This window comes from Meles meles, chromosome 14, assembly GCF_922984935.1.
Source record: "Meles meles chromosome 14, mMelMel3.1 paternal haplotype, whole genome shotgun sequence".
Classification (NCBI taxonomy): domain Eukaryota; kingdom Metazoa; phylum Chordata; class Mammalia; order Carnivora; family Mustelidae; genus Meles; species Meles meles.
The window spans coordinates 17491793-17503834 of record NC_060079.1 but is presented as its reverse complement, the minus strand read 5'-3'; the positions used below and the strand labels follow the sequence as shown (position 1 = coordinate 17503834).

The window sequence follows — 12042 nt, the reverse complement described above, 5'->3', positions numbered from 1 at the left end:
GTCGTAACTTTACAATGTTTTAAATAAAGTTAGGAATTTGGGTTTATGATGCTGAAAATACCATAAAATCAGAGGGTAGAAGACCAGGAACTGTGTGCGTGTGTGTGTGTGTGTGTGTGTGTGTGTGTGTGTGTCCTTAAAAAAATTCTGCAAGTAGAAGAATCAAAGGTAGACATTTCCACAAGCCAGTTATTGAATCATTGTATTAACAATCTAGGGAAACGAGAAGTAAATTATTAAAGTGTATCTTCCTCGTTGATTTGTAACGCTGTTCTTCAGTCTGTGGATAGTTTTGAAAGCAGAGCAGTTCACCCTAACAAAGCCATTTACTGTATCGGTCCTATACTCTGGCACTCTTTTTCTCTTTATTACTTCATTTTGGAACTTTGATTGCCCTATTTTAGATCTAAGATTGCGCTAACGCTATACTGCAGTCGTATGAGGGGCTTGGTTTTCACTTTGTTCTCAGAACCAGGCCGGCTATAAATTTATCTCTGTGCTTTGAAGAAGCTAACAGTAAATTTTCAAGAGGAAAAATGGTGGTATATATCCCTACAGAGGAAAAGTAATCTCTTAAAAGCAGAATAACCTCCAGGCTACATCCTTTTAAAGAGAGACTTTCAAACAAGGACGCCTTCAACTTTTATATGTGTTCTCTATTTTTCTTCAGGCTTTGTACCTACTTTTCGCTCTGTGTAAGGTTTCTCCGTAATGACCCCGTTCCTCCCCACACCCATTAAATCTGTAATGAAGTCATGCCGTTCCCAATTCTGATGTCATAATAACTTCCAGAGCCACGGCTGAGTAGCACATCCTGGAGAGGGTCTGAGGTTTCATCAGGAAAAGAGGCAGAGAGACCCCAGAGTTGGAATATCCACATAATTGAATCTCTGTTTCATAAATTACCACATACTACAAGGAAAATGAACTTTGTAAAGTTAAATCCAGGGGAGGCTTTCCGTTTGGTTTCCTTGCAGTCAAAGCAGCCTCCAATTCCAGGGCACTGGTTCCATTCAAGTTACAGCAGTCCTTCCCAGGGATGTGGCCACCCTCCCTCATCAACAGATAACAAGAGAGTTTCGAATGAGGAGGTGCTAAAAGAACGGGATGAGCTTGCGTCTCTGTTTCCATGTCTGACGACTTCATCACCTCTCATCTTTATTGTACAGCCGCCTGGAGCTGAATGTTGATGAATGAGGCACGCCTGGCGTCCTCACGTGTCAGACACACGGGCCTGGGGCTCCCGTTCACCGGGAGCTCCCTAGCTCGCCTGGGAGCGACAGAGGGGAATAGATGTGGAGCTTGGGGAAGGCCAGGGAGGGCTGGGGAGAGGTTGAACCCACCATATCATCCATCCTGCCTGTGTCTCCTGAGGTCATGATCAGGTGCTCCTAAGAGCTGCCCTGGGAGGGAGCAGAGAGAGCTCCGCAACTGTGGTGACTGTTGTCAACACAAGTGAGCCAGAAATGGACAGTTCAGTTGGCCAGCCTATGTTTCGGACCTCAGATAGTTCCCAAAAGTGTTTCTTTCGCCATTTCCTTCAGCCTAATTGTCCTCTTTCTCATTTTATGCCCCTGCTAGACCACCGCTCTTGATAAGGAGAGGCAGGTTTTCCGACGAAGACGCAACCAGGATGTGAGGAGCCGGTACAAGGCCCAGCCAGCTCCGCCTGAACTCAACTCGGAATCAGAAGACTACTCCCCGAGCTCATCCGAGACTGTTCGCTCCCCAAACTCGCCCTTTTAATAAGACCCTTTTACTCGAAGTCCTAGCTTAACCCTTTGAGACTCTGAGGTTGTTTTCCAAATTTATGTGAAACAGTTTCATCTGATCTATCTAGCACTCAGTGCTTGAATGGCAGAACAGAAAGTGTGTTTTCTGGTATCTTTGTAGTGATTTCTCTTTGCTGAACGAGATGACCACATGGTGTTTGCGAAGATGGCAACTTGCTGCTAATAGGGTCCTCAAAGGGTTAAGGCTAATTTGCAACTTTTTTAAACATAGAAGCAATGAATGTGTTCGTCAGTCAAACTAGGATCTGCAGTATTGTAATATCGCACGTTAACCCTCTGAGTGCATAGGATTTTATGGAGAACCCCTGGGGAATTTTTCAGGCCTCTGGATGTATACGCACATGCTTCTTGATTTTGCTGCAGATCAAGGATGTTCTTAGATGCTGAGATGTCCAGACAAGAAGGACATCTAGAATGATAGCTTGCTTGTCAATTTTTTGTGGGTTTAGAATATAGCAGGCTTATAACTTAGACATAAGACCTCTCTTTCTTCTTCACAATCCCATTTTGAAAGGGACTTTTTTCACTAGAGGTATGACTGTCCGCGGCCGCGAGTCCTGCATCCCGAGTGGAGGCAACTGGGTCTGTGGCCGACAGCCTGACCCAGGAAAGAGCTGGCGCCCCTCCCCCACATGGCCTCCACATGAAGATGGGCTGACGACGCCCCAGAAATGCTGCTTCCACATCAGTTGCTGCTAGTAACAGCGCAGACCCTCGGAAGTCACCATACTTTGTCTTGTGCGTGTGAGTGAGGGTCTGCCTGCTCGGTATGAGACATCTATAGAAAACAACAACAACAACTGGGGGAAAAGAGCAATAAATTGCCAGGTGCTCTATAGGGCTGGGGTTTCAAACAGAAAGAGGAAACAAGATCCTGTTCCTTTTCTCACCTGCTTTTTGCGCACTGCAGTCTTCAGCGTGAAATCCATATAGAGTACAGAGGGGTGCTGGGGCACAGGGAACTAGAGGCAAGTGCTTTGCAAGGTGGCCAAGGAGAAAGCCCAAGGGAAGGCACACTCCAGAATGTTCTAAAAATGGGTTTTAAGGAAATAAACCATTGGTAAGAGAATTACATGTGCACCTTTAGCTTACTGATGTACAACCTCCCAGGAAGAACAGGATGGAAGACCTAGAAGATGCCCCTGAGAATAAAACTTCTGTTCCCTAAGATGACCTTTTGATATGACTGCCTTTAGCTGTCCAGAGAGACACGTTGTTTTTCTCCCTTTTGGCCAAGTCCTGTCTGAGACCCGTGTTTTCACTCCTGTTACCAAACCTTTCTGCCTAGTCCGGAATCCCCAGTGAATTTCTTCTGGAATGTGTCCAATTTCAGAAAGAGGGCCTGTTGCCTCCGGTGTGTCCTGCGGGGCTTAGAGAAGAGGCTGGCCATGGCGTCTTGGAGGCAAGGTCCGACTCAAATGTCCTGCTAAGGTTTGCTCAGTTCTCTGACCCAGGAGACAACCAGTGAGTGATGTCTCATGAAATTTGCATCTGGACAGCAGAACAGTGCTCACTGTCTCTGTTTTAAATATACTTCGGTATCTGACAGTCTTCAGATTTGTATAGTCAGGTCTTCATTTTTAATACACGTTGGTCTTCAATCACTGTTTTTCACTCTTCAACTCATAAACCTTGGTCTCTATCAATATACATTTTTAAAAATCCCAACATCTCATGGCTTTTGCAACAGAGTTTCCCTGTTTTTTTTGTTTTGTTTTTTTTTTGGTTTTTTTTGGTTTTTTTTTTGCTCTTCCGCATTTTGGTTTGTACTTTTGGTCTATGTTGTCCTGACATGTAAACAGTAGATCATTTATTGAGAGGTTTCCCCGTTTCAGAGAGTTCTGTAATGGTAGCACATAACATCCTGAAGTAGACCAAATCAGCTGGGTTTTTGGCGGGAGGGGGAGGGCAGAACACCAGGGAGGGGGCTGGTGTGTAGGTAGATTTCATGTTGGTAAAACACCTTGAACCGGTCAGAAATTACTGCTTTCTCTCGAACTACGAAGCAAAGCACTGTTCTAAGACTAAGGAGTGGCTCTGTTGCTTGGCCTCAACTTTAAATGTGTGACTATGAAGAATCCTATGGGCAGAGACCTACCTGCCAGTAGCTTGTCACTTTCCTTTCTTTTCGCCGAATTACTGTCTTTCCTGTGGGCATTACGTACATTGCTACAGCATCTATGTACCGAACTTCTAGTGCACGGCTCAGGCCTTTTTCCATCCGAGTCTAGGGAGACCGCAGACCCTATGAAGCTGGGGAGTGTTTCCCAGCACACCGCAGAGGGGCATTCAGCATGGGGATCCCAGCGTATCGTATCGCATCGCTGTAGAATTTGAGTGATCTGTGCTGAATAAACAGTGGAATGTGACCTGTCAAGTAGAAATATCGAGTAATCAGATGGAATGCAATCTTCAGCATTAAGCTATTGAGATTCTGAATGTCAGCGATGTACTCAGAGGGTTAACAGACGAGCACGAGGCATGCTGATTACAGTGGTGTATCCAGACTGCTTTGCTTTTTAGCCAGTGCTTTCCAATTTTTTTCACAACATTCTTGGGATAGTTCAAGTTTGAAATAATTAAGTGGTGGTGTTCTTTAAGGAGTTTCTATAACCAAATTGATCTTATTTTTTATTTCACTTTATCATAGAATAAATATGTACCATTATGGCAGTGTATCTCTGTAATTATCGATTTCATCATTGCCACAGTGTTTCCATATTTTTTCTCTAAGTATTTAATATAGCTCTTATGGTGGTGGCCTGGTGATGGGGACTGTCTTTCCTTTATTGATACATGACCAACCAGATGGTATTTTCAAGGGAATTTTTAGATTCATCATTTCAGTTGGATAGTAGACTTACTAAAGAAGAACTCCTTCATGACTTGCATCGTGTAAATCATCTCTGTAGATGAGAACTGTTCTTATTGATGAACACATTTTTTTTTCTCGACATTGTAGCAGAAATCATTTTCTTCATCATAATCGAAGAATATGTGATTTGCTCCACATCATTAGAAGGAAAACTAAGGTTTCAGTCACTGAAAATGTTTTTACCGTAGCCCTCATCTAACTTACACGTGGTGCATATAAAAATAAGCAGAGAAAACAAAATACAAATAAACTGCTGAAAACACTTGGTGTTTTGTATTCAGTGAGCCCCTCCTGCAACGCTCAGCACCCCCATGGGTGGTGGTTAACAGGCCCGTCAGATATCGTTGAAAGAAAGCAATATATCCATGAATGAAGGCTAAAATTGCAATCCTTTACCCTTTGAGGCATATTTCAGTTGAAAAAAAAAAAAAGAAAAGAAAAATTGGTTTAGCTTAGAGGGTCATGGAGCTACCGTATGACCAAGGCTCGTGCACATTAAATCACCATTGTTTGCCGGCCAACGGCGCCCATTAGACAGCTCTGTTCCCTGCGCTGAAGTGCGATTGTGCTTGAGGGACAGCTTTCCTAATGTTATTGTGTTGCCTGCCGGCCCTTCTCAGGGTAAGGATCTGTCAGCATTTCCATGATAAACTTCTGTTTTCAAAGGTTTTTAATTTGACCATAAAAAGGTGCCCCGGGCTGAAGTTTGCTATATAGGGCCTGTACCAAAGAGCGTGAAGGTTCACTTCCTTCTCTTTTCTGCCCAATTCTCCCTAGAAAAGGGCAGCAGCACAACAAATTTGGTGTGTCCCCTTCTTCACTGTAATTGCGGAACTGTGGAAAGCACCAAGATCCAAGGTGGTAGTTTCAGTGTCATGATTCATTTGGATGTGGGTTTGAAAAAAAACATGAGTGAGTCACCTGGCATATACTGTAGATAGCATATCTTTTCTATAATTTGTAAATTTGTTAATTTTTAAACTGCTACATGATTTTTTCTTTTCTTTTCTTTTTTTTTTTTTTTTGTCCAAAGATCTTTAAGAAACTTGAAGTTGGTCATTTCAAAGGTTAGCCTTTCCTGCGTTTTGTCTGCCATTTCCATTAGGAGTTTGGGAAAAAGCCTCTCAGAATGACCCTTACTTTGCATGTGGTGATAGAGGGTCAGACAAACGCTTCTTTTGGAGATACGGATTTCTTTATTTAATCATCAGGTTTCAGGAAGCCATCCATGTCTGTTGGGAAAAATGGTGATTAAAAGCACTTCCAAAACTAACATTTTTGTCAATTCAGATGTGAAAAGAGCATAAATTATCACACTTTACATGTTTTCTTTTGTTTGTTTAAAGGCAAATAAATCAAGAAAACTTGAAGACACTAAACATTTGATTACTCCAAATGTGCTTTAAAATTGGCTCAATGGTGCTTATACATAACACAGTAACAAATGGGGTTCCTAGGACTGTCAGAAGGAATCTTTAATATGTGTGTAATTACATACTGAGGAGGAGGTGCTTTTAACCCCGTCTTTTATTTTTTAATCATCTCAAATATGCAACCATCCATCCAGTAACATTAAGGGTCGTAAACTGGTGGGAAACAGGAAATTCAATGTAGAGGCTTAGAATGCCTCTGGTTAGGGTGGGCTTTTCTCCACCCTTCGGTTTTGATGTTATTGTTGATGGGCGTCAACACTGAAGCTGCTGTGATCATTTTTCAGTGATCAAGCTTTTAACTGGCAGGTGTTTTGATCATGAGGTTTGCAGTATCTTGCCCTTGGAGACAGGTGAGAAACCTAGATTCCTTCTTTTTCCCTAAAGGAAGAGCGATCTCTGTAATTAAACTATACCTGTAAATTGCCTCAACGTTCTTTTTTGGTCAACCGAAATGAGACCCTTAATGTTGCTTAAATGTAAAATTGTATATTTTTGTCCGTGATATACTTTATTAATTTAAAGTAAATAATAGTTCTAAAAGCCTTCACCGTTGGTATTAAGAGAAAGTAGGATTTTAAAAGTGATGATAAAGATGCTATAATGTCAATTCATTCCAGTCCAATCGAATGTGGTAAGAAAAAGACCTTAAATAGTTCTCTAGGGACAATTTCTCACTTGCCATTGACATTAATCTTCGATGTATGCTCAGAAAAAATAAAAAGAAATTGAAACTGGTCCAAGGTTAGAGTCATATCCTTGATAACTATTTTTTTTTATTTTATTAGGAAATTAATAATAGCCTTTTTCATTCTGGCTGAAAGAAAATTATTAAAGGATTAGTTGAGTGTGAAATTAAATAGTATTTTGCTCATGCATACTAAAAAGATGGGCTAGGTACTTGATGCGTTTAAACAAGTTTCTGAAAGGTTTCAATTTGGTGCAAGGGAAAAAAATTCAATGTTTCCTTTGAAAATACTGAATTTATCAATGGCTGCATGGATCAGATGGCATAGGTTAATCTTTGATTTTCAGAATCTTAATGAAGTAACTTTCAAACAATTTGTATCCACGATTAAAGCTGGAATGAGATCCAATTTTTCCCCTAATCTCTCAGTTTAAACTAATAAATGTAGGTTAATGTGGAATGAAATCATCTGTGATATATTATGTTTATTTATCAACTGAGCTTTTTTGATGTTGCCTGTTTTTATGTAAAACATGTTCTTAAAGTTAATAAAATAATAGTACTTGGTGTATGAACTACTATGTCATACCCTAGCCGCAGCGTCCCCTCCTCGGTTCCCTCTGCCATAATGGAAGAAAATTTCATTTTAGTTCAATTCATAATTGACACATTCAGTCCACGAAGGAACAACCCAGCTGTGTTCTTGGGGCGGGGGGGCATTCTCTCTATGCAAGGCTTTAAAAATTAGTCATGCGCTCCGAGTGGAGCTTTCCCACATGTCCCCCACAGCAGAGTGTATATTTCATGGGCATAATTCAAAAACAACTATTTCAAAAATGTCCCTTTTCATATATTACCTTCCTGCCTGGGCCAGTGACTTGGATAAACACAAAGAAATCAAATACCATTCAGCCCTGTTTTATCCTTCAGCCTATGTGCACAAGCTCTCCAGAGAAGAGTGTTGTTGTATCCACTAACCTGTAATTAGCTGCCATTTTGATAGCAGTTCCCCATTAGGCATTCCACGTGCAATATTGATCTTCAAGAAAACTGCAAAACTGTACAATGGGATCAAGTTCTTTCCTGTGTTAGGTTTTTGATGCCGGGAGACTGAAGAGTCGGCCGGCCACGGTGCCTGGGGGTTCCCTGGGGCCCTGTGAAGGCGCCAGGACCTCTCTGAGCGCTCATAAAGTTCGCCGTCACCTTCCCTGCCGTCCGCAGGCTGCCAGGGGGCTACTGTTGTTTCCCTTTTGTTCCTCTGGGTCCTTTCGGGGCTCTTTGGACACTGCGGTGAAACGACAGCTAAAGTGATTGCTTCCTCAGGACCATTACCTTGTTTTATATGGCTGGCAGCCCCGCCAAAAACCTGCCATCAGAAAAATGGGCCGCCAATGCGGAAGCCTCAAAGAGCAGCAACTTGGGGACTGGAGATGAGAAAGCGGCCACTGGAGGAAACTGGGAAACGAAGGCCTCCCACGACCCCACAAGGGATTGGGAGGTCGGGAGGGAGGGCTTCTGTTCAGATAAGGAGGTTGATGCAAACGGAGATAAAGGCCTAACAAGAAACGGGGAAGGAGGCACCCTGAGACATGTTTTCTAACATCTCTTTACATAGAAGAAAAGCTTTGCTGTATCTTAGAAGATAGCCGGCTCCCCCAGCTCCAGGAGGAGCAGGGAGGGAAGACGAGGAACCCCGCCCAACCAGCTGGACCAGCCAAATCCACGCTGGCCATCAGCGCTGTGACAGATGTCCCTGCCAGCTTGCCTGCACATCCAAATCATTCACTCAGATGTGTCTTGAGTAAGTGCCAACAACATGGAAGGCACTTCGTTTGGGCTTTTAGGAAAGAAAAGGGAAACTCTGCAGTCCGTTTTTATTTTTACTGTGGATCAGAAGACTTCAAAGGCGAGAAAATATCGCCGGCTGGAAGGGTGGCCATTTATCCTGAGGCTCCTGGTCCAGAGGTCAGATAACGTAGACGGACACACCCACCCACGTCCAGTGAGACCTTGTGTTCATGGCAACTTGGATTTTGTCACTTGAAGATGTGTGTTTACCATCTGCCCGTTCACGGGGGACACACCCTGTGGTACTCTTGGCTTTGCTCCTGGCCCCTGAGGTAGAGGGCCTCCCAGAGTCCTCTCTGTCATCTGTAATTAGGATGTGATTTTAAACCCTGTCCTGGACTAATACTGAACTGTGTCCATTTATGCAACAAGCGTTGTCAAGGACCGACTGCAAGTGGTATGTTGTGGGGGCTAAGAGGAGTAAGTCACAATTCCTGTTCGTAAGACTCTCAGGTCTAGTGAGAAATCTTCTACTTTGGACGTCCCTGGATGGGAGAGACTGATTTATCACCCACAGATGGTGGAATACCCATTTGTCAGGGGCGCAGTGTCCCTACCGGCCACGACTGGCCCTCTCAGCATGTGTAGACTGGGGCTGTCTGCAAGCCAACCGTCAGCCACATGCAAATACATTCGTGGCCCTCTCCATTATGATTCATATGTCACCCTTAGAAAACGCTAGAAGGAGGGGAAAAAGGAGGGGGGAGAGAAGAGAGGGAATGAGGGAGGGAAGAAAGGAGGACCTGAAGGCTGTTGAGATCAAAGGTGCCTCAGTCTTACACCTGGTGTCTTATCTTGAGAGTTTAAAAGGAAAAATGATATATTAATGGCTCACAGTGTGCTCCTTGAAACCAGTCTCAGGAGATGGTCTGTAGGAATCACAGAACATACCTTGGCAACATAGCTTTTTTCTCTTCCACATTCTTTAGCCAAGTGAATGGTCCCCTGTGATAGGGTGAGTAATAGTAAGATCTCCTCAGTGGCAACCTCCTTGCATTTCTGTAGGAAGCAGGAGGTGGGGCATTTCCCAAGAATGTTCTAATTCCCATCCTGTGCTGTCCATTCTTTCCTTGACTTCCAGATCCCCTTGGAGGACCCATTCCTTCCCACCTAGAAGAACCTCCATAACTGAATGGAAATTTCAGTCTGAGGGATGCCCCTCCCCCATCTGCCATCAAGAGCAGGTCATCTCCCATCTCCAGCAAGTTCTTATCAGGTCAATCCCTCTGTTGGATCCTAGTTCACGAGGTAAAACCCGTCACTACTGTCTCTGCCATGCTGGAGGTCCTGGGTAGGAAAGAAGCAAATAGAGAGGTACCATCCAGAACAATCAGGGCTGTGATAGAGAAAAACACAGGATGCTTTGGGAGCATCTGTGATGGCAGGATTCAGAGGAGGCTTCCTGGAGAGGACGCCCCCGTTGAGGGTCTGAAGCATAAGTGGGAGTCAGCCAAGAGAAGGAGGAAGATACTCCAAGCCATGAGAACATACACAGAGAACACAGAGGAGCTCAGAAGTGGTAAGACAGAGGCCAAGAGTCTGCCCAGTGAGGCCGGGATACAGCCCAGGGATCCGGGTCTCTGGACCTGCAGCTGTCATGCCAGAGGACAGGCAAGGGGACTGACACATCCCCTCATTGTGTGTGGTAAGTGAACTGAAAAACGAAACAGGTCCCAATGCAGGTCCCCACAACTTGGCTAAGGAGGAAGTAGGACAGGGCAGACGGCCCTTGAGGGCATTAAAGACACTTTCATAAATAATATGGACCCAAATCACCCCCCTTAACAACAATAGCAGAGGGCTACCTCCGTTTGCAGGAAAAGAGCTGGTCACACATTAATCCTGTCCTATAAGGAATAGGATCTCCACCTCATAAAGCTTATCAGCTCATTGCTCACAGGGCAAAATCATTTTTCTCTCCTATGTTGCTCACTTCTGGAAAAAAAAAAAAAAAGAAAAGAAAAGAGAAATTCACTGACCCTGAAAATAGCACTCTCTCTCCTTCTTCCTGGACAAATCCACATTGTCACCTCTCCCTACAGCAGGGTGATAATTAGCGTTCCACCCAAGAGAGGTTTCGTTATTCCATCAGAATTACCTATTAATTTGCTGGATTTTTCTGATTAAGTAGTGAACTTGTCACTGCCGGCACGTGGTTCAGAATGTGAAACACTCCCTCATTTTCAACAGGTAAATCAAGGCCCTAAACAACCCGGAGAATCTCGACATGGTTCCCATTGTTCTCACCATTGTGAACGTTCCGTTTTTTTAATAACATTTTCCAAACCCTCTGGTCCCCTGCCGAGTAAAGCATTTTTGCTTCATCAATAGCTTCTGTTGTTTCTACTTTCCTTATAGAGGAGGGTTAATGCTTTATAAGGTTTCTCAAATTGGAAGACTGAAAATTTTCTGCTCAGGTCAGGAGGGGAGCCTCATTTGCACACTTGTACCCTCCGACTTGCTCAAGGAACTTCTTCCTCGTGGGTTTGTGGGTTCTTCTGACTTGCCTATACCCAGGAGTTCTCCTCTGCAAAAAGGTTGGCAGGTTACGTGTTCCTTAATATTGCTGCTTCTCACCAAAGGAAGCTTCTCACCTTCCTCTCTCAACATGCTTGCACTGAAATATCTGATGAAAATATACCACGGTGGAGAACAGGAAGGAGGCAGATATCACCTAGGCAGCCTGAGTCTCTAGAATGCCCAGATCTGCATTCATAAAAATGGGAAAGTGAAGATCCATGGCCTGGGTGACCAAGTCACTGGAGGATAATTGCTGCAGAGCCTCGGATCTCGTTAGCATCAGCTGAGCAGAGCCTCTCGGACTGGCTCTGAACTGGAGCCCTGTGGGCTGTGCTGGTGCTTACAGGAGCAGGGGATGCCCTTGGGCCCAAGGGGTCACTCCTGTGAGTCACTCAGGATTATCCTACTCAGCTCCAGCCCCAACCTGGCAGCAGGGCTTGCTTTCACGGATATGAGGCAGGCCAGGCTTCACCGGGCCAAACTCTGCCCCCTCGCAGTGCCCAGCTTCTCTAGTAAGTGTTTTGGCCAAAAGAGCCATGCAAGCCCCGATGTGACATAGCTTCCACCTGCTCTCCTTCCCCAGGGGCGATCTGCCCCCGAAATCCATGTGGCTCCCCACCCCCCACCCCCATAAACGCACATGGTTTCCACTTCTCCTTAATGTGGTCCTCAACCCAGACTGGCCTCTGGGCAACTCTGGCTTGGCCTCCACTGTGCCTCTGACAGTCTGGAGACTTGGGAATCATTTCCAAGAAGGTTAGCTTTCACGAGCTGTGCCCCGGTAAGAGAAACAAGTACCATGTCGAGGTAGTCAAAAGCACAGTTGGTGGGGAGGCTGTCTGCTCTTTCCTGCCCGGCGGGGCACGAATATGTCCTGAGAAATGTCCC

The 12042-nt window shown here is 44.5% G+C and overlaps 1 protein-coding gene across 4 annotated transcripts in view; it reads left to right on the top strand.

Moving 5' to 3' along the window:
- Positions 1 to 7361, top strand: part of DCLK1 (doublecortin like kinase 1) — a 359451-nt gene extending 352090 nt beyond the window's left edge. For 2 of the 4 annotated variants that reach the window (XM_045978157.1, XM_045978156.1), the window contains exon 17: positions 1582 to 7361. In XM_045978157.1, the coding sequence (XP_045834113.1) occupies positions 1582 to 1746 (165 nt within the window). In that variant the 3' untranslated portion in view covers positions 1747 to 7361. The remainder of the gene's footprint in view (positions 1 to 1581) is intronic. The other 2 variants (XM_045978159.1, XM_045978158.1) reach the window with 1 other exon arrangement.
- The last annotated feature ends 4681 nt before the right edge of the window (positions 7362 to 12042 follow it).